At 42.2% G+C, this 22,901-nt stretch overlaps 1 protein-coding gene and 1 long non-coding RNA gene across 7 annotated transcripts in view; one reads left to right on the plus strand and one right to left on the minus strand.

Moving 5' to 3' along the window:
- The window catches only part of STK31 (serine/threonine kinase 31), a 101,080-nt gene that overhangs the window by 49,166 nt on the left and 29,013 nt on the right, over window positions 1-22,901 (plus strand). For all 5 annotated transcript variants that reach the window (XM_039526710.1, XM_039526709.1, XM_039526707.1 and 2 more), the window contains exons 13-16: window positions 4,410-4,526; window positions 5,654-5,773; window positions 6,235-6,366; window positions 21,673-21,774. In XM_039526710.1, coding sequence (XP_039382644.1) covers window positions 4,410-4,526; window positions 5,654-5,773; window positions 6,235-6,366; window positions 21,673-21,774 — 471 coding nt within the window. The remainder of the gene's footprint in view (window positions 1-4,409; window positions 4,527-5,653; window positions 5,774-6,234; window positions 6,367-21,672; window positions 21,775-22,901) is intronic.
- Window positions 8,535-22,901, minus strand: part of LOC120398932 — a 33,630-nt gene continuing 19,263 nt past the window's right edge. Inside the window, exons 2-5 of one of the 2 annotated variants that reach the window (XR_005594830.1) lie at window positions 12,891-12,986; window positions 12,369-12,611; window positions 11,561-11,646; window positions 8,535-9,233 (exon numbers count right to left, since the gene is read on the minus strand). This is a non-coding gene — a long non-coding RNA (uncharacterized LOC120398932). Of the gene's footprint in view, window positions 9,234-11,484; window positions 11,647-12,368; window positions 12,612-12,890; window positions 12,987-22,901 lie in introns of those variants that run through there. The other variant, XR_005594831.1, reaches the window with a different exon arrangement.

The raw sequence follows: 22,901 nt of genomic DNA on the forward strand, positions 1-22,901 counted from the left end.
TGGACGATCTCTGTGTACCCCCACGGGCATGTTTACTCCTGATTGAGAACCACTGGGCTAATTTGTTAGCGAAAACATTTTAATCCTATGAGAATAGTACATGGAAAAAGCTGAGCTAAACACAGTTTCACCACACTGAGCTCAGTAACCAAGCAAGCTCTGATTACAGCCTTTGTTTCTATAATGAAAGGTCTGGGTAATAGGATACATCAGCTATCCATGTGTCCATTTCACTTACAATTAAGCACTATGCAAGAGCAAGGTGTGCATTCCTGGGCTATTGGTACAGATCTTGTGTTGAAGCATGAGGTAGAAACAAGCGTTTGCACCAAAGGTTCTGAAGTGCTTTTTGCTGTTGGAGTATTATTTTTTAAAAATCTTACAGCAACTTAGAGCAATTAACAGCTTCAGAAATAATTTTTTCCTCTCTCTCCCTTGCAAATATATCTCCACTATCCTTTTTTCACATGTAGCTAAAATTGCTTAATTTAGCTTTGATGTTGCTTTATCTCTTTTTTTTGGATTTTTACAGAGGGAGAAGCTGTTTTAGCATCACTGGATGTTGTCAAAAGGCTTCTCAATAATGAAACCTAAAAGTGCCTGTGTAGAAACACGAAGATGGAGAAGGGAATGGGTTTAACTGAAGACATCACCTTTATTTTTCTTTGGAAAGATGATTTAAAAACACAAAATGAGAGGCTCTATCAGAGAAACTAAAGGGTTGTTTAACCCAGTGGTTTTCCAGACTACTGTACCCATTTCGGGAGACTGATTTGCCTTTTGTACCCCCAAGTTTCACCTCACTTAAAAACTACTTGCTTATGAAATCAGATATAAAAATACAAGTGTCACAGCACACTAGCACTGAATTATTGCTTACTTTCTCATTTTTACATACAATTATAAAATAAATTGTGACCCCCCCCCCAGGTTGAGAAAATCTGATATAGTATATAGGGCAGTATAAATAACTAGTCTGTATGAAATTTCAGTTTGTACTGACTTGCCTTGTGCTTTTCATGTAGCCTGTTGTAAAACTAGGCAAATATCTAGATCAGTGTTTCCCAAACTATGTTCCGCACAGTGTGAATAGGTGTTCTGTGAAAGAATCATAATTAGAAAAAAGGATCTTTACATTTTTTAAAATTTTAAATTTGGCATATTTGAGCGTAGTTTACAACTCTTTTTGAATGACTATAATTTAACATAAAACTCTTTTTCCTGTTATTGATAGATCTCGTATTGAATATCATGGCGTAAAGAGAATGTGGCACGCAAGCATGTTGACGTCTACCCCTTTCGGGCTTGTTTCAGTTAGTGACGTCGTACCCCTTCCGCTTGAGGCTGCGCGAACTGCAGTGGTATGCACACACCATTCTCTTTACGCCATGTTGAATGTAACATATTTACTCAACATGTTCAAACCTGTGGGTCTTTACCGTGTGTGCGATAAGCACAACAAAACTAGCTTCGCTCGAAACAATATAAATATTTGTGACAAACAAAATTTGACAAAAATCACTATTTCTAAATATTGTTACTAAACGTAATCACCATGGATTTGTGGCTAAAAGAAGAAACTTTGAAACGAAAAGCAAGTTCTTCTGGTACTCCAACTGTGACCGAAATAAATGAGCAAACTATTGTGACACTTCAAAGTGAGGATGAACAATTGCAGTCTTTTGTTGCCGAAAAATCTGTTAGTACTAGTGAGTTATCCAAGGTGAAAGAATTTCCACCAAAGTATATCAATAAACAAGAAGAAGCAGGTGTTAAAAGACTGAAACTAAAGTATGATGAAAGTTATTTGTCTTTCGGTTTTATGTATGTTGGAAATAAAGATATTCCTGATGCGCAGTGCGTCGTGTGCAACAAAATACTAGCAAACAGTTCATTGGCCCCTGCTAAACTTCATAGGCATTTGGAAACCAAGCATGCTGAATACAGAAACAAAGATATACGTTTTTTCAAGAGGAAGCGTGACTCACTTGGAAATTGTAAACTTTTGATGATTAAAATTGCTAAAACAGACAACAAAATTGCAACAGAGGCATCTTATCGAGTAAGTTACCATATAGCATTTGCCAGAGAAGCTCACACTATTGGAGAAACGCTTATCAAGCCTTGCGCGAAAGATATTGTAACATGCATGTTGAGCGAGCAGTCTGGTAAAAAAAAAATTGATGCTGTACAGTTGTCAAATAATACTGTTGCACACCATATTAAAGATCTTGCCGATGACCTAGAAAAAGAGCTAGTTTGCCGACTGAAAATTTTCCATGAGTATTCATTGCAGCTAGATGAGTCCACTGACATTTCAGGACTTGCTGTGCTACTATTTGTCCGATATAGATTTAATAATATTACTGAAGAGGACCTGCTCTTATGTGAATCTCTGCAAAGCAACATAACTGGAGAAGACATATTCAACTGCATCAACAATTTTATCAGAAAGCATGAAATTAGTTGGGGAAAATGTATTGATGTATGTACTGACGGTGCTTGGACAATGATCGGGAAGATGAAGGGAGCTGTAACGCGAATCATAAGTGTGGCATCAGAAAGCACTAAGAGCCATTGGGTTCTACACAGAGAAGCACTTGCAATTAAAAAAATACCAGCATATCTGAAAATCGTGCTCGATGAAGGAGTACAAATGATCAATTTTGTCAAATCTCAACCACTTCAATCCAGGTTATTTAAAATGGATTATTGTGTGAGGAAATGAGTAGTCAGCACAAAGTGCTTCTTTTACATACGCAAGTGAGGTGACTATCCAGAGGAAAAGTGCTTGTGAGGCTTTTTGAGCTTCGTAGTGAACTACTGGTATTCTTCACTTCAGATAATTCAGGATGAAAATTTAATGACTTCTGACAAATTCCTCATGGCTAATGAGACTTGCGTATCTTGCAGATATTTTTTCAAAATTAAATGAAATTAGTCTGTCGCTGCAAGGAAAGAATGTGACCATTTTTACTACAATGGATACAACTTTGTCGTTAAAAAAGAAACTGGAATTCTGGGCATCTTCTGTAGAACAGAATAACTTCGACTGCTTCCCTACAGTACATGAATTTCTGACTGAAATAAATTCTACAGTCCACGAAGAAGTTTCCAGCGTCATTTTACAGCACGTATGTGACTTGCAGGCCTCTTTATTAGAATATTTTCCTACAACTACTGATGATAATGCTTGGGTTCAAAATCCATTTGTAATTGCAGCCAAACCAGTCGGCTTTTCTGCGCACGATTATGAAAGCCTAATTGACTTGATTTCTGACTCTGATTTGAAACAAAAGTTTAAGGATCTTCCACTGAATAATTTTTGGAGCAGCTTAATAGAAGAGTACCCTAATGTGGCTAAACGTGAAGTTCGAGTGCTCCTTCCTTTTCCTACAATTTATTTGTGTGAGATGAGATTTTCGTATTATACTTCAAGAAAAACCAAATATAGGAATAGACTTGATGCTGCGCCTGACATGAGGATTCAACTTTCCAGCATTATTCCTAATATTAAGCGAATTTGTGATAGAAAAACGCAGAAACACCAATCCCATTAAATCCAAATTTGTATTTCTGTTTATAAAAATAGATTTTCCTAGTAAAAATCTAATTTGTTTGGTGTCTGTGTATATATAAAAACAGTTTTTTTTAAGTAGAACACTGTTTTTAATTTTGACTCTTGCACTTGATTTTTGTACTACTTTATATGCGCTTTCCAGTTAGAAATTGTTAGTTCAGGTTATTTTAAATTTGTATTTTTGCTTTGTTTTATAAAATAAAATATATTTGAGCATAAATAACGCAATTTTTTTATTTGAAAACCAAACGACTACAAAATAATATAAGTGTTGTGTAATAGGTTAAAAGGTGTTCCATGGCAAAAAAAAGTTTGGGAAACACTGATCTAGATGAATTGATGTACCCCCTGGAAGACCTCTGCTTACCTCCAGGGGTATGCATACCCCTGGTTGAGAACCACTGGATTAACCTACCAGTTTTGTCTTGGTCATTTTCTGTTTCATTGTGTGAGTGAAAAAATGTTGTTTTTCAACATTAGAGACCCAACAGGTGATGGATTTGTGATTCCTCTGCCACTTACATTAGTTTTAGTTTTAATTTAGATAAAATCAAGGTGAGGTTTGGAAAAAAGAACCAGAGGAAGGCAGGATTCAATTTACATTTCTTTTCTAGTGATGAGGCACAGTCTATGCTGTATGTTCTCTAAGAGTTGTATCACCTGCAAGTCTCAATCAAACAATAAGAACCTGGCATTAGACTCTGATGGCCTGATTTCCAGAAGTGCTTGGCATTTGTGCCAAAGCCCTGTTTTAATAGGAAGTACTAATTTTTTGCTGGTATTGTGCATTAACTTGTAATTATAGCATTCAGTTCTCTTTCCCCTGAAGTTTTTTGACCTGACATCAGAAGTATCTCTGAAGTCAGAAGAAGTGGTTGGCAACGTGGATGAAGTTCTTGAGAAGGCTGAGTCAAATATCTGCAAAGAGCTGGAGATTTCTCTAGTTGTAAGTTCCTATGATCTCTAACTTGTTCTTACTTCTGAATGTTTTACACAACTCCGATCCCAGTTACAACTTTCAAATTATGGATGGGTTGCTATTAATCATTGCAACTTAGGCAGCGTCTTTGTCACAAAAATGAGATGGAGAAAGTGTATAAAGTTTTATATAGGCTGTCCCCTGGTGATATAAGTGCCAGCATTGCACTGTGGCCTGAACATAGGGCTGGGAACTAGGAATTCCCGAGTTGTAATCTCAGCTCTATCACTAGCTTGCTGCATTGCCTTGGGCAAATCAGTACCCCATCTATATAATGGGAATAATACTTCAGAGTGCTATTGTGAAGTTTAATGTAAGTGTGCTCTGAAAATGTTAAGTGTGTAAAGTATTATAGCGGTACTAGATAATTTAGCCTGTTTCCATGCAAGTTCTTACTAGAGTATATTCTCCAGTGCTTTGTCCAGTCTTACATGGTTTCTACCACCTCTCCTTGAAGACTTACTCCATTTTTCTCTCATTAGGAAATGTTTTCTGATGTTCAGCCTAGTTTTTTTTCTTCAGTTATTATTTATCTTTATGATAAAGAGGATTGCTCCATTCTCTTCATTTTGATAATTCTTCTCTGAACTCCTTGCACTGTCTCAACAATACAAGTCCCTGCTCTACCAGAGAGAAACAGCCAGGAACAGGAATTGAATCAGTCTCTTGATAATATAATGCTACTAGAACATCAGTTCAGTCAACACTTATTTTGACTGCAATCGGCAACAGAGCAGGTGACTTGCTTTTTAGAGGTGAAGATGATGCACATCTTGACATTTAGTACACATTTAAAAAAGAAACCTAAGCTGTTAAGCTTTTTTATACAGTACAAAATATAACATGATAAAAATGAAGCGTTTGTATGGAAATGCCGATCAATCTTTATTTTACTGTGACTTTTTGGTGAGCTCTTAAGACTTGTGAACTTTTCCATTTCCAGTGTCCTCAAGAAAAGAGATAAAAATCTGACATTAGAGCCATTCCATTAACATTGGTATTTTCAGTAGAATTTTATATCTTAGATGTTGACACTTACAAATTGAGAATAACTGTAAGCCTTTTATCTACTTCTTATGTGTAATTCAACCCAGGAGCAAGATGAGGCAGATAAGGAAATAATCTTAAATGCTTACAATAAAGTTATACAGAAGATCCATCAGGAGCAACATCTAATCACTGTAGTACAGAGCAAGTATTTGGCCAGTGTTGAGGTCAGTTTACTCCTTCACCTGCTTGTCTATCACACTGTTCAATATTTTCTGAACTCATTTATTTTTTAGGGTGTTCTTTAACGTTTCTTTTTATACTGAAGATTGTGTGTCTGGTTCTGGTGGTTATTTGCTTTTTGTTTTGGAAATGTGAGAACTGCTGGTCTCCTGTTCTTAACTTAAAATTTAGAAATACTTTTTATAAGTAAGTAACTTAAGATTTGAGTCTACAAACTCTTTTTAAAAATTCATGAAGTGTAACTTTAAAGAGACTGTTAGTAGATGACTTTTTCATAGAAAGATGATTTTAAGATTGTACTTGTAAAGAAGCCTGCTCCTATAGACAAGTAGTAATCTGACCTACAAAACCTAAATTAAATAGTAGGCTTCAGCCAGTCTTTTCGAAATGTATTAGGACATGTATGTAAATACATTCACTAACTGTTTCCTTTTTTAAAACTTAGTTTAAAAAGCAGATTGTGGAATGGTTGAATAAAAGCCCCAACATTGACACTTTGTTATCAATTAAGAAGACTTTGAAAAATGTAAAGGCACGACTCAGATGGAAGTTGGTTGAAAAGAGCAACTTGGAAGAAGTATGGAAATGTTCCTGTTTTTTTAACCATACTACGGAGAAATTAAATTGCTTATCCCAGCTAAGTGGTAACCAGTGGTTATAGTTTTCTAGATTTGAAGAAGTTTCCTTTAAGTTCTGACTAAACAGGCATTTATTTGAAGACCAATTTTAAGTTAAGCAGTTTTGACTAAAAAAGCCGTGCAGAAGCATTTCGAATATATTCCATAGTCTGGGCCTGGGTAGCTCTGAAGTCAGCTCTTTTTGGGAAGGGAGAGTGTTTTGTGTAGTGACCTAGTCATATTTCATGTCATACTAATCAAGAATATCTGTCTTACTTTCCAGTGTTCATTGTGTGATCCCTTTCACCTTACTTGGTTTCTCAGACTCCATTTTTTTTCACCTCCCTGTGGGTTATACTTTGGTGTTCATCGATCACTTCACTTTTTATGTGAATATTTTGTTTCTCCGCTATTTAAATGTGAGAAGCCAAAGAAGTTAAACACGCTTATATTGTCATATTTCTAGTTTTGAACTTCTAGCCACCTCACTGACTGTGTGTACACCTAATCACTGATGGTGCATAAGGGTCGTTGTTTGCCACAGCTTTCAGTTCTTTTTCAGCTGAATAAGTCCTAAAAAATGTAAGTATTCCCCCAGCTCCGGCAGGGATTAAGGGCAGATAAGTTTACATCTTTGCTGTACAAACTGGAGTTTTGCGAGGGAGTTTAGAGAGGGAGCATGAGAGCCAGATACACTTAATTAACATTCTCTAAACTTAGGCCAATAACCCACCCCCCAAAATCCCCCTCCCAAACAAAGAAAATAACCCCCAACAAAAAACAGAAAAATCTGCTGGAGTAAAAATAATGCAGGCAGAAGTCCAGCAGCAGAATGGGACCATCCAGTTTATTGCAGTGAATGTAGCTTGTATGAGTACCTGCCTTGTGGGCAAGTGGCATATGTGTGCACTCGGTGCAAGGAGCTCATAGTCCTCATAGACTGACTATGGGCTCTTGAGACCAGAATGGCTGAACTGGAGGAGTAAGGGAGACAGAGGAGACTTTCCAGACCCACCCCATGTCTGACAACCTCTGTGCTGTTGAGGATGACAGTCTTGGAAAGGAGAACATCAAACTGGAGCAGCGGGATGGGGGACCCACCCCCCCCCCCCCCCCCCCCACCCCTTCCTAGTTCTCCTGCCACCAGTCAGGTTAAAAGTAACACACACACTGCCTGTCCCCCCCCTTCCCCTGGGGGAACCAGGTTCAAACCCCCCTTGAATCTACACACACACAGCTCCCCTCCCCCCCCCTCCTCTCTCTCTCTCTCTGCTTGGAGACAACCCTTGTCTCCACAGAGTGGCGCCTAGCTTCCTTCCCCTGAATCCACAGGTAAGGAACTTAACCAAGTCCTGAACTTAAAAGCACCCTCCTTTTAGATGATGTCATGGTATCCTCTTGCACTGAGGCTGTCTCTTCAGGGGAGGGAATCCCAGTTGTTAGGAAGAGACGGGTAATAGTAACAGGGGATTTGATAATTGATTCATTGGAAATATAGCTAGCTGGGTTTGTGATGACTGGTAGAACCACACGGTGACTGACCTGCTGGGTTTGAAGGTTGCAGATCTCTCAAGACATCTAGGGATATTTATGTGTCATAGGGTGACCAGATGATAACTTCAAAATATCGGGACTGCTGCAGGGGAAGCGCCTTTTCAATTGTTATACTCACTGTGTCTGGGTCTTCGGCGACGTTTCGGCGGTGGGTAATAAATCTTGCCGCCAAAGAAAGAAGTATCCACTGCCGAAATGCTGCCGAAGACCGTCAGCGACTGAAGGACCCGCTTGCTGAAGACACGGATGTGCCGGGTGAGTGTAACAATTGAAAAGGTGCTCCCCCTGCCTCTCACCGCTGCCTAAGCAGAAAACCCCCCACAAATAAATAAATAACAGGCCGCCGCACCCAAAACAAAATATCGGGACAAATGGCGTCCCGACCGTGCTTCGGTCAGGATTCAGGACAAACTGCTCAATATCGGGACAGTCTCGATTTTATCAGGACGTCTGGTCACCCTAATGTGTCGTGCTGGGGAAGAGCTGGTGGTATATGTAGGTACTAGTGACGTAGGAAAAGATAGGAGGGAGGACCTGGAGGCCAAATTTAGGCTGCTAGGTAAGAGATTGAAGTCCAGGACCAGCATGGTAGCATTCTCTGAAATGCTTCCAGTTCTTCTTTGAGTGCTTGCTCATGTCCATTCCATGTTAGATGTGCTTGTGCTGCATGCACAGTCGCCGGAGGTTTTTTCTCACAGTGGTATCCATTGGGCTGGCTCTAGTGCCCTCTGGTGCTGCATGCTCGTGCGCCGGTATATGGGGCCTGGCTGGTTCCACACCCTCTCAGTTTCTCCTTAACATCCATGATGGTCGCTGTAACAACTACTCTTGCCTCAGCAAGGATTTCTTCTAGTGGTTCCATTATTCTCTCCTTTCTTCGCAAGTTTAGTTACCTTCAGTTTATTTCTTTTAGTAACAGTGTATATAGTTCAACCCTGCATTTATTTAGAGGGGCATCCTCTGCCCCCAGGGCTGGGCAAGCCCTGGACTCTGGGCTTCAAACCCTGTGCCTCCTGTGGTGACTGACCTGCACTCCATCTCTCTGAACTGTCTGGAGGATGCTCACGTGCGAGAGTGTTGCCAGATATGCTGCCAGTTCAAGCCTCATATGAAAAAGGACAGGGAGGCTAGGCTAAAGTCCATTCTGATGGAAGCCACATTTAGACTGGCATCATAGCCAGGCCAGTGAGATTTGGCACTGAATACCTCGACATCGGTGCAGAATGCTCCTCTGGCAGCATGGGTTTCTCGGCACTGTTCCCCTTCACTGGTGCTGAGGAAAGAAGCACAAAAAGCAGTGTTCTGAGAGTGGGCATTCCCTGATGGTGAGTAAGGACAAACACAGGGAGTGCAGCAAAATACGACCTGCATTGGGCCACTCCTCTACCCCCACTCTGCAAGCAGCACTCTCAACTCCGCCCTGCTTGCAGGTGCAGTTGAGTGGTGCAGGACAATCCACTGACACCGGGGGGACATTGTGGTGCCAGTGAGTTCGCAGTGCTGTCCACCCTAAAGGCGTTTGCAGTGGCCAGGGACCTGATGGCTCTCCTGGTACCGCCGACTCCCGTGGGGCAACTTCCAAGATCACCGGCGAGATCACCAAGCAGAAGGGAGCATGTTCCCCATAGCTGCTATCTGGCATTGGATCCTCTGGTACTGACTAGAGGAAAACTATCTCTGCTGATGTCAGCAAAGACTTTCCCACTCTGTCACCATTCCCCAGACCCTCATCAGCAGCTGGCGGAAGCGAAGGGTACTGCCCCCTATTGCCCCCCCCCACCAAGCTGACAAGTCCGAGGACTGTGCACCCAACCAAGGAGCTGTTAACCAGTATCTGGCATAGGTTCCATTGGATCCCAGTGTGGGTGCTGTCTGAAGTCCCTGGCCCGGTGGGCAGTAGCCTATGCAGGTCCAGTGGCCCTTTTGGAATTTGTGAGGTTTCCCCCCAGTACTGGGATTGCCTTCCAGCTGTTTGCATTCGGTGGTGTGAGAGAAAAGGGCCTCTCGCACCATCCGGCACCTGACCCAGATTCCGGTATGAAGCCTGGTACCAATACTTAGGTCTTCAGGCTGCATGATGTGGTCAGTGCAGAAGAAGAAGAGGAAGGCCTCCTACCAATACAGGCCGCCTCCTTCCCAGACAAAACTGTGTTGGGGCCAAGAGGCTTGGTATCTCAGGATGACTTCAGAGCTCACCAGGAGCTATTGAAAAGGGTAGCTTCTAACCTAGGGGTGGAAGTGGTGGTGCTTAAAGAGTCCTCATGTTGCCTGATTGACATTTTGGCTGCAGTGGCCCTGTCAAACGTGACCCTACCCTCAATGAGGCTGTTATGGGTCTGGTCAGGTCCCCTCTCTGCCTCCCACTTCAAAAAGAGCAGAGAAAAAGTACTGTGTTCCCACCAAAGGGTATGAATACCTATGTTCCCGTCCCCCTCTTGGGTTCCTTGTGGTTGCAGTGGCCAACGAAAGAGACAGGCAAAGGCTGCAAGCTGCAACCCCCAAGCCAAAGGACTCAAAGAAGTCTACCTGTTTGGTAGAAAGATTTATTCTACTGGTGGGTTACAGCTCTGCATCTCCAACCAGCAGGCCTTGCTAGGGAGGTATGACTATAATGTCTGGGACTCCATGTCAGAATTCAAGGACTTGCTGCCTAAGGAGTCCAGACAAGAATTCTCCACTTTGCTGGAGGAAGGGAAGACTGTAGCCAGGGCCTGTGTCCAGGCTGCCCTAGATGCATCTGACATGGCATCAGCGATGGGGATGAGAAGGTGTTCTTGGCTCCAATCCTCGGGACTGCCGCCAGAGGTTCTGCAGTCCATTCAGTACCTTCCATTTGAGGGAACTTCCCTCTTCGAACAGACACATGCAAAACTCCATGGCCTGAAAGATTCCAGGGCAACCCTCAGCCTCACTACTGGGCTCGCACAGATATCCAGGAGGCCCCAAGCACAACTTCTGAAGGAGCATCTGAGGGTGTTCTATCAATTTCCATACTGGATCTTGCCGCCTCTTTGTTTTCAGACCGACTCTCCTACTTCAGCCGAGCATGGTCCATCATCAGATCAGACTGTTGGATGCTGTGTACGATGGAGGGAGGTTACACTCTTCAGTTTTCTTCCACCCCTCTCTTCCATCCCCGTTCCTCTTCAGGGACCCTTCTTATGAGCAACTTCTAGTCCAGGAGGTGCAAGCCCTCCTTCGGGTAAAGGTGGTGAAGGAGGTGCCTCAGAACTTGAGAGGGAAAGGTTTTAGTCCACTATTTCCTAATGCCGCAGGCCAAAGGGGGTCTTCTACCCATCCTAGACCTGTGTCGCATCACAATTTGTCTCAAGAAACTGAGGTTCCGCATGGTCTCCCTGGCCTCTACTATTTCTACTGGATCCAGGGGACTGGTATGCCACCCTCAACTTGAAAGAAGCTTATTTCCACATCTCCATTTTCCGGGACCACAGAGGGTTCCTCAGATTCATCATACACCAGACCCACTACCAATTCATTGTCCTCCCCTTTGGTCTGTCGGCAGCCCCTTGGGTTTTCACAAAATGCATAGCAGTGGTGGCAGCCTTCCTCAGAAGGAGTGGTGTTCGAGTCTACCCTTACCTCATAACTGGCTGATCAAGAGCTGGTTCGAGGGCCACGTGAGAGCCAGCATCACTCTGGCCCAGGCTATCTTCAGAGCCCTTGGCCTATTGATAAATGAGCAAAAGTCAACTCTCATCCCCACCCAGATGATAGTTTATTGATGCATTGCTCAGTTCTACCTGGTCCAGAGCCTTCCTCCCAGTGGCTCGCTCCCAGACAATGTCAGCTCTGATATCAGAGATCAAGACCCAGCCCGTCACAACAGCCCATTTCTGCCTCAAACTTTTGGGTCACATGGCTGTGTGCACTTAAGTGGTACAGCATGCAAGACTAGGCCTCAGACCCCTTCAGGCTTGGCTGGCCTTGGTGTACTTGCCAAGCCATCAGCACTTGGTCTCAGTGCTTACAGTTCCTGCTCTGGTCCTCACCTCCCTCCACTTGGGGAGAGATCCCCAATCGGTGGGCGCGGGCATTCCCTTTTCAGTCCCCTGCCATCAGTATCCCTAATCGTGGATGTGTCCTGTCTAGGTTGGGGGGCTCATCCCAAGCACCTCAGGGCCTGTGGTCCCAGGAGGAGCTCTCCTTGCATATAAATGTCAGAGTGGTTTGCCTAGCGTGCCAGGTGTTTTTATGGCAGACCTTGGGCAAAATCGTGAGAGTGCTTGTGGACAACACTGCAGCTATGTTTTACACCAACAAGGAGGGAGTAGTGCACTCATCCACCCTGTGTCAAGAGGCCATTCGCCTGTGGGACTTCTGCACAAAGCACTCCATCCACGTCAAAGCTTCTCACTTTCAGGAAGCCCGGAACACCTTGGCAGATCACCTCAGCAGGTCTTTCTCTTCTCACCATGAGTGGTCCCTTCACCCCGATCTAGGCAGATCCATCTTCCAGAGGTGGGGGTTTCCTGTTTTAGATCTGTTTGCAACCAAGCGGAACAGGAAATGTTAGCAGTTTTGCACGCTGTGTGGTTACAGCCTGGGCTCGCTCACAGATGTATTTCTACTCGTATGGATAAAACTCCTGTTCTACACGTTTCCCCTCATTCCTCTGGTACATAAAGTCCTTCTGAAAGTCAAGGAAGACAAAACAAAGGTGGTTGTTATAGTCACTGCGTGGCTGCACCAACACTGGTGACACGCTACTGGATCTGTCAGTATCAACCCTGTTGCCACTCCCTCCTGCCTTGATCTCGCAAGATCACGGCTGTTTGCTACAACTGAATCTCAAGGCCCTCCACCTGACCACATGGAAGATCCATGGTTGAATCTGGCAGAGCTGGACTGTTCAGAACAAGTTGACCTGGTCTTGCTAGGTAGTAAGAAACTGTCTGGTAGAGCGACTTACCTCACCAAGCGGAAGCATTTCTCGGTGTGGTCATCCCAATGAGGCCTCTCACCAACTCGGTTACCTCTCCAGTCCGTGCTGGAATATCTGCTCCATCTGAAACAACAAGGCCTAGCCATTTCATCGATCAGGGTGCATCTAGGGGCAATCTCAGCCTTCTGTCCTCTGCTGGACGGTAGATTGGTGTTCTCACACAAAATGTCCATTCACTTCCTCAAGGGATTAGAGAGACTTTACCCTCAAATTTGCAAACCCATTCCCCCGTGGGACCTAAACCTGGTCATGTCAAGACTCCCTTGGAGCCACTGGCATCGTGCCCTCTGTCATATCATTCCTGGAAGGTCACCTTCCTGGTAGCAATTATCTTGACCAGGAAGGTTTTCAGAAATCAGGGCCCTTATGTCAGAATCCTCATATATACTTCGCTGTCTGCTTTGGACTTAAGTATCTTGAGTAATTTTGTATTGTCTGCAAATTTTGCCACCTCACTGTTTCCAGATCATTTATGAATATGTTGAACAGCACCAGTACAGATCCCTGGGTGACACCACTATTTACCTTTCTCCATTCTGAAAACTGACCATTTATTCCTACCCTTTGTCTTCTATCTTCCAATTTTTAAAGGATGTGTTTTGCCTCTTACCACTTATTTTACTTTTAGTGCAAAGAGTCTAGAGATGGGGAATTAAAAGGAAAAGAATTTCTCTCACTCATGCCCAACTGTGTTAAGGGATCTCACAAAACTGGCTGACTTGGCAACAAAATGGCAGATGAAATTTAGTGTTGATAAATGCAAAGGAATGCACATTGGAAAACATAATCCCAATTATACATGCAAAATGATGGGGTCTAAATTAGCTGTTACTACTCAAGAAAGAGATCTTAAAATCATTTTGTGTCGTTCTCTGAAAACATCCGCTCAATGTGCAGCGGCAGTTTAAAAAAAAAAAAAAAACTAATAGAATGTTAAGAACCATTAGGAAATAGGTAGATAAGACAGAAAATAACACTATGCCACTATATAAATCCATGGTATGCCCACACATTGAATACTACATGTAGTTCTGGTTGCCCCATCTCAAAAAAAGGTATATTAGAATTGGAAAAGGGACAGAGAATAGCAACAGAAAAGATGGGCCATGGAACAGCTTCCTTATGAGGAGAGATTAAAAAGACTATTCATGTTGGAAAAGAGATAACTAAGGGGGCATGTGATAGAGGTCAGATGAAGGTTACAGTAATGCCATCGTGCATATGTTCAGTTTGTGCATATGCACATTTTATTGTTTTTTTTTTTTAAAAACCACACACACTTCAGTGATTGTGAGCACTGTAGAGTGGATGAGCTTTGAAGAGAGATTTAAAATGAGAGAGGCTAATGGACCAGAGAAGGAAGATGATTCCATACATAGGGAATGACATAAACCCCACCCCCCCGCAATGCTTGTGCTGATGGGAAAAACAGGTGAATGGGCTACTGTGAAGACTAGCGTCATTGGCGGAGAAAGGTGGAGCAATTACACTTCAAGAGACAGAAGGTTTGGCAATTGGAAGGGAAGTGTTATATAGGGCCTTGAAAAGGAGGACAAAAGTTATTTAGAACTCCAGTCCTGCAGATACCTGGGGCAGTTCAGACTTGTCCACAAAACTCTAAGGTTTTGTCTACATTCCTTCCACTGTCTCACCAGATTCTCTGCCTTTCGACTGGACAGACAGAGCAGCAATTCAGCACTCCCACCTCATCTATCACAGCCCAGGATTTAAAGATGATTTTGAGATCACTGTCTTCTTTTCTTTATTGAGTCAAAATTTCAGGGCCTTATTTCTCCGAGTAGCATCACCTGCCATGCACCTTTCTTCTGTTAATTCTCCCTTCTTCCAGCATGGCAGAGCTGGCCAAAGGAATTGAGCTGAAGGGCAACCTGCTCCTGTGTCTGCAAGAAAATATTCTGTGGAGCCACAGAAGAGAAGTTCTGAGGTGATTGCTTCCAGGCCAGAGCCCTCCCTGAGTCAGGGGGAAAAGGCTCTTTATGGACCTTCTGTATCTCACAACACCAGCCAAAACTTCCCCAGAAACACCTCCATTGCTTGGTCCTACTCAGCTCTTGGGAGTCTGGGAGCAAGCACCTCAGTGTAAGGCACTAAGTTTAAGGGTAAGGCACAAAGTCGCCCCCAGTCCAGTCTCCCTCAAAAGGAGAAAAAAATCTGGTTGTGCATCTCAGGTTTTTAATGGGTTGAGTCCATTAGTCAAGGGATCCATCCTCCTTTCAGACAGTTGCTCTTCCCAAGAGGAGGATTTGGGATCTCTTGGGGCAGTCCCCGCCACTTCCTCCCCAGTTCTGTATTACATGATGAGGCACAACAGGGCTCAAAACAAATTGTCTTTGCCCAGGCTAAGACTTCAAAGAGAACACTGGACTAGGAGAGACTGATCCTCTAGGGATTCTGCAAAATACATTAGAAATCCAAAAAAGGCTTAAAATAACCCAGGAAAAAAAGCACAGCAGGTCTCCAGCTCCTTGGGGGATGCTGAAGTAGGGGAACTATTAGTTTTGAATCATGACAACACTGAGGAACAGATGTGCTTGAAAATTGGCTTGAAGGTTGGGCTCCACTGACATCTAGCCAGAGAGAGAGGGCATGAAAAGGGGAATATTTCTTCAATTCAAAACTAACAATTTGCTATCTCCTTATTTTTCCTTCAAGAAAATCACAAGGAAGGGCTCGGAAATGGCCAACAAAGGGATGAGGCTGAGTCTGATAGCTTTCCAGGTTCTAGAATTCCAAGATTCTCTTCATTCTTCCTCAGCAGTGGTGTCCCTGTAAAGGGCATATTAATTTCTGCCAAGGGGAGACGTCTTCAATACCTTCAGGCAGGAAGATGGAAGCTGCCCTTAGGAGAGAATTAGAAATGTTAGCATAGCTCTTTCCATCTCACTGGTCATCACGTGCTTTGTGCAGTCTCAGTATCCGGATGGGATGCCTTTAAAGAGCTTTGACCTCCTCCCCCCCCCAAGAACCATATCAGTACTAGATAAAATATCCCTGATGATTTGTTCATGGAGGATGGAGCCAGTTCTTGCTGGCAGCAAGAGTTATGAGAACAAACTAAGTGGTCAGGTGCCAACTCCTACCAGTCCAAAAAGAGAGTATGTCTGCATCTGAGCGCCCGCCCCCATCTAGCATGCAGGCTGTCAGACAGGATCATCTGATTTCTTAGACTCCTGGTTCAAGCAGTAGCGCAGAAAACTACAACCAAACTTGAGTGCTCTTGTGACTGTGTATGCCAGGTTGCAATATCACTCTCAGATATGGTCTGGCTGCCCCTCCATTATGCCAACAGGGAAGGGGCTCCTCTGTTACACCACCCAGTTCTGGCCAGAGGGGCCTCCTCTTGTTGTGTGCCTCTGCCTAGTTCTGATTCTCAAAAGGTGAGGGCTTGGCCCCCTGTTTAAAAAGTGTGGAGGGGATTGCTCCCCTCTGGTCTCCAGCACGCAGGGGTTCAAGTTGTCCCATGCTGGATGGTATAAGAGAAGTATCTGTGTTACATTCTGGAGCTTCAGGCTCCTGCACATCCTTTCTTTTCCCCTCTTTCCAGCCTCAATAGATAGTGACAAGCACCCGCAAGGAAATTTCACACCTTCTAGAATTATTTGCGACAGAGGCTGTTCCTCAGAGCAAAAAAGTCAAGGACTCTAATCTCTTTTCACAGAAAGAAAAAGAAGTGACGGAATCCAGGCGGAGTTAGACTTTAAGAGGCTGAGTGGGTTGGAGAAGACTGAATAGAGGATGCAAACTTTCACTTCCCTTTTGCTGCACTCTCCCTAGGAGAACTGATAATGGACCTGGCAGGAGCTTATATGAATAGTCGTGGAAGGACCTGATACCCACAGTTCCTTCAGGATGCTTATGAGAATAGCCAATGTCAGTACAAAGTGTTACCATGCAGTCTATCCTCCACACACACAATGTTCACAAAGCTACTGATAGAGATAGTGTCCTGTTCGAGGAGTCTAGGGACTAAGATGCATCTTTTCTTAAACTAAATACTCACCTTATACAATCTTGGAAGAAGCAACCTAAACAGACCTGCATGGTGTAGGCACATTTGTCTGTGTCAAACTTGAAGAGCTCTCTGATTCCCTTTCAGAGAACCATCTGCCAAGCTTGATGCAGAGCCAGCATGCTCACAGCACAGGAAAGGGTTGACAAGATTCAGGCACTGATCTCCTGGGCGTCGAGGAATACCATGTTTTATTCATCAATACCAGCCCCTAGGATTTCCAATCTCTTTGCGATAGGGGTTATTCCATGGGTAAAGCTGCGCTAGGAAGGTTAAAGGATAGATCTTAAGGGCCTGTAACAGTTTCCAACAGGAGATGGAAAGGAATGAGGATACCATGTAGTGATCAGGTCCCTAAGTTGGTGGAAACAGCAAATCCATGTGATGGTAGCATTCTTCCTGCACAATCCAGAATCTAAAATTGTGACCATGGATATTAATGTTGCAGGGTACTTGACACACCTCAGGGCACAGGGAAAGTCATCAAGGTTAGAAAGGCTCCCGAGAAACTAGTTCCTAGAGATCAGTGAGGTGCTGATTCTTTGAGACTTCCAGGACTGTCTGAAGGAGGACCATATGCTAGTTCAGTTAGACAACTCAATGACTATGACATGCCTAAAATGGCAAGGGAGGACAAGGAGGTCAAGTCTAAACACTGAAGAAACACACAGACTTCTCTGAGCAGAATGTCTTCATTAGAGAGATTCACATAAAAGTGATGCTGAACACACTAGCAGACAACCTCTGCAGTCAACAGATGAACCACTCAAATGGTCACTGAACCAAGAAGTTTTCCAGCTGATACTCGAGTAGTTGGGGTACCTTCCCACTGTTTACCTATTTATATCCAGTCGAAGCACAAGAGTGAGCGTCATCAGTGGGGAAGGAGGTACAAGAGCACCAGGGACAGATGCTTTGCCTAATCTCATTTCTCTTTCCTTCTAATTTTTCCTTACAGTGTGCTACATTCCACATGTCTTGGAGGGGAGGGTAAGATCCAGAATGGACAGTTGTTAAATGTATTACCTTTCTCTTACTGCCCTCTCCCCTCAAATTTGTCCCACTCAAGATAAGGCCTTCAAGTATCCTTTGTGATGGCCTGTTCCATGTGTGTCAGTAATATAATGGAACAAGTGTTTACCATTAAGCTTATACTTAATCTGTTCATAAGAATTTAGTGTTTCCACTCAACGCTGGGAAATAGTCATCTGGGGAGAGTATGCAGTTTTGCTCATCCCAGGATATGAGAGAGACAAGGTGGGTGAGGTAATAACTTGTATTGAACCAGTGTCTGTTGGTGAGACTGATAGATTTTTGAGGTACAAAAAACTCTTCCTCAGGTCTCAGAGGAAGTGCTCTTTGTAGCTCAAAAACTTCTCTCTCTCACCACAGATATTGGTCCAGTAAAAGATATTATCTCACCCACATCATCTGGAGAGATGGCAGAAGCGGTTTAGCCAAGTACTCGCACCTCAGGGATAAGTCTTACTCTCTAGGCTCGGTTATTTGCAGGAAGAGAGGTGCGGCTCATATATTTTTGAATATGAGATCAATACAAGAAAGGAAATAATCTGCTAACAAATTTTCCATTTGCCTTACTGTAGAAGCTAATGGAAAAATTTAAAGGGTGATGTAGTTTAATTGGGCTAGGAAGATACTTTTAGCTGTTCTGTTTTGGGTGGACTGGATGGTGATGTGTACGGAGTGGAGATCAGAGAGGAAGAGGTAGAGGTAACAGTTGAGATGAGAGATGGTTAGGGTATAGATGAGTGTTTTCACTGTCAGGATATCAAGGACAGGTCAGAACTTCTAAATGTGTAGAAGTACTAGCAAGTTTTTGGAGAATGAGAGAGGAAACCAAACAGATTTAAAATTAGTTGGTCAGAAAATGCAGTTTAGTCAAAACCAAAAGGTTTCTGGAGAGTGTGTAGATTTCACTGAAATTTTTTGAATGGAATTTTTCTCTTTTTTTTCCTACAGTGTCAAAACATCCTGTTTCTGCACTTTCTGAACTAAACATTTTGATTAGGGCTGTCGATTAATCGCAGTTAACTTAAAAAATTAACTGTGATTAAAAAAATAAATCGTGATTAATCACACTGTTAAACAATAGAATACCAATTGAAATGTATTAAATATTTTTGGATGTTTTTCTACATTTTCAAATATATTGATTTCTGTTACAACACAGAATACAGATGTACAGTGCTCACTTAATATAATTACTTTTTATTACAAATATTTGTACTGTAAAAATGATAAATAGTATTTTTCAATTTACGCTATACAAGTACTGTAGTGCAGTCTCTTTATCATGAAAGTGTAACTTACAATTGTAGATTTTTTTGTTACATAACTGCACTCAAAAACAAAACAATGTAAAACTTCAGAGCTTATAAGTCCACTCAGTCCTACTTCTTGTTCAGCCAATTGCTAAGACAAACAAGTTTGTTTACATTTACGGTAGATACTGATGACTTCTTATTTACGTCACCTGAAAGTGAGAACAGGTGTTTGCATGGCACTTTTGTAGCCAGTGTTGCAAGGTATTTACTTGCCAGATATGCTAAACATTCATATGTCCCTTCATGCTTCGGCCACCATTCCAGAGGACATGCTTCCATGCTGATGATGCTCTTTAAAAAAAAATAAATAAAAAAAAATGTGTTAATTAATTTTTTGACTGAAATCCTTGGGAGAGAATTGTATGTCTCCTGTTCTGTTTTACCCAGTTTTGGCCATATATATCATGTTCTAGCAGTCTCGGATGATGACCCAGCACATGTTTGTTTTAAGAACACTTTCACAGCAGATTTGATAAAATAAAAAGAGGGTACTAATGTGAGGTTTCTAAGGATAGATACAGCACTCGACCCAAGGTTTCAGAATCTGAAGTGCCTTCCAAAATCTGAGAGTGATGAGGTGTGGAGAATGCTTTCAGATGTCTTAAAAGAGCAACACTCTGATGTGGAAACTATAGAACCCGAACCACCAAAAAAGAAAATCAGCCTTCTGCTGGTGGCATCTGACTCAGGTGATGAAAATGAACATGCGTTGGTCCATTCTGCTTTGAATTGTTATCGAGCAGAACCCGTCATCAGCATGGATGCATGTCTTCTGGAATGGTAGTTGAAGCATGAAGGGACAAATGAATCGTTAGCACATCTGGCACATAAATATCTTGCGATGCTGGCTACAACAGTTGCATGCGAATGCCTGTTCTCACTTTCAGGTGACATTGTAAACAAGACGTGGGCAGCATTATCTCCTGCAAATTGTAACCAAACTTGTTTGTCTGAGTGATTGTCTGAAGTAGGACTGAGTGGACTTGTAGGTTAAGTTTTATTTTTGAATGCAGTTATTTTTTGTACATAATTCTACATTTGTAAGTTCAACTTTCATGATAGAGATTGTCGTACAGTACTTGTATGAGGTGAATTGAAAAATACGATTTCTTTTGTTTTTTACAATACAAATATTTGCAATAAAAAATAAATATAAAGTGAGCACTGTATACTTTGTATTTTGTGTTGTAATTGAAGTTAATTAATTAATTAAAAATGTAGAAAACACCCAAAATATTTAAATAAGTGGTATTCTATGACTGTTTAAAAGTGTGATTAATCGCAATTAATTTTTTTAATCGCTTGGCAGCCCAATTTTGATTTGTCAGTTTGAAATGACTTTTTGTTTCTATTTTTTGTTTTATATTCTGCATTATAATATAACATTTTAAAATGTCAAAATGAATATGTAACGAATTTTCTTTCACAAAGTATTTTGAAATGTTCAGGTTTTGTTCCGAATTGGAATGCAAACAGATTTTGAAATCCCAAACTCCTCTGTGAAATGGAATTTGCATTCCTTTCCCCAGCTCTATTTAAAACATTTCCTATTCCAGTACATTTCACAGGGCCTAATCTCCAGTTGCCAGGTAGGCAAGTGTTTGCATTCCTACTGAGCAAGTACCACCTAGCTTGATAAGTGCACGCTTAGCCATGTAAATACACAAATGTTGATTTGCGTATTTGTAGCCGTATGTGTGGTTTTCCATATACAGAAAAGTTTCAATGTGTTTGTGTCCCTCACATGTCTTTCTAGGCCAGTGTGCCTGGTCTGGGTCTGAAAATCGGACCCAAAAGTTCTAATAATGTATCTGATAGAGAATGGTTTTAAAAAAATTATAGGAATCATATGGAAAAAAAATTCCTCCTCAGCGAGAAAGACGGATCTCTAATCACTACTGACGTGAACACACCCTCCAATCTGATTTCTCATTTCTCTTCCTGTCCAGGTTCTGTAAAATTTATTTCTAAAATGAAGCCAATGGCCAGGAACCTTCAGATAAGATCTAAATCTGGTGTAGCATCTTGTCCAGTCATTCAAACCCCAAATTTTATTGTGACAACAATTTAGGCCACCCACCTGGGTGAACTGCTGAATGCCCTTTCTAACCATTAGATTTTATTGGTGTCCAGAGGATTTCCAAAAAAGAGAATGAAGAAAATTACAGCAAATAGGTAGTTTAGAAAAGCAAAAAAAGGTCTGATGATATTAGTAACTTTCCTTCATCCTAGAATACTTTTGAGAATAAACTGCATTCCCAAATTATAATGTAATATGGAAGCTGCTTTTTAGCTCTTATGTACTAGGTTACATTATATAGTATGATTTCTTGAGAGGCATCCACGATGGTAATTTTATTGTTTCTGCATGCAGTCTGATGATTACAGTGAGTATGAAATAACAAAAGTAAAAGAAGAAATCACTGGACTTAGAAACAATCTTATTCAGGAAATATACAATGAACAAGAAGAATATGTAAGTATCAATTTATGTAAGCAACTTAAACTGTGTAGTTGTATGAACCACATTTACATTTCAGTTGCTTTATTATATACATTCATTCTCAGTAAAATCTAAAGGATGAATGTTACAGTACTGAAAGGAAAGACTAAAGGCACGCTCATATTCAAGTATCAGAGGGGTAGCTGTGTTCGTCTGGATCTGTAAAAAGTGACAGAGTCCTGTGGCACCTTATAGATTAACAGAAGTATTGGAGCATAAGCTTTCGTGGGTGAATGCCCACTTCGTCAGACGCTCATATTCAGTAAAGCCTCTGAAATGAAATAGTACTCTCCAAGGTGGAGGGAGATAATCATCAGTTTTCCTCTTTTCCACTTGATACACCTTTTTTCAAAGTGCATGGTAGAGGAAAATCTGGAAGTGTGAGCCCTAGTCCTCTCACCAGAGCAGTAGGAAGATGATTAGCACAGTGGCTGAAGAAAGCCTTTATCTGTGTGATATGGGGGATAAGATCAGGGCAGTGAAGAGGGAGGTCCTTCCTCCAAGTTGAAGGCAAGACTGACACCAGTGATCTCCCACTTCCTAAATACTCTGCATGGATGGAGGATTCCAGAATCCATAGCCACTTCTCTTTAGAAGTAGGAATGGGGAGAGCAGGAACAGGACCTCTGGTAGTGCAGTGCTGGGCATGAGTAACAGTAATGCCTAAATGTTACAGGTTTGTGGGGTGGCTGGAGGTGGCAAGAGCTGTGGCCTGTTTCACCAACTCTAAGGTTTGGCCGCCTTGCTTCTGATTTCCCCTGATTGCTCCTGCTGAGGTTGGGCTGCCTCTGGTGGTGGTACTGGGGTTCCCCTCTCTTTGTCCTTTGACCCACTTTCAGGTTGGGGAAGGAGAGGAGAGTAAGTAGGAACTTCTCTTCAGCAGCTGGTCTCTCTCCAGCTGCCTTCCTCTGGCTACTTTGACGAGGAAGGGGGTGGATCATATTTTTCTAAGGGATGGGGGTATCCAGTAGTCCCTAAAATTACCACACAAACCCTATTTTTAAAAATACATCCAAATGGGCTGTTATAGTACTGTTGCTGTGGAAAAAGTGAATGCCAGTTGCATTTTGAGTGACGTAACTGGAAGAGGGTAGGTTCCG

This window comes from Mauremys reevesii, linkage group 2 (assembly GCF_016161935.1).
Source record: "Mauremys reevesii isolate NIE-2019 linkage group 2, ASM1616193v1, whole genome shotgun sequence".
NCBI lineage: Eukaryota > Metazoa > Chordata > Testudines > Geoemydidae > Mauremys > Mauremys reevesii.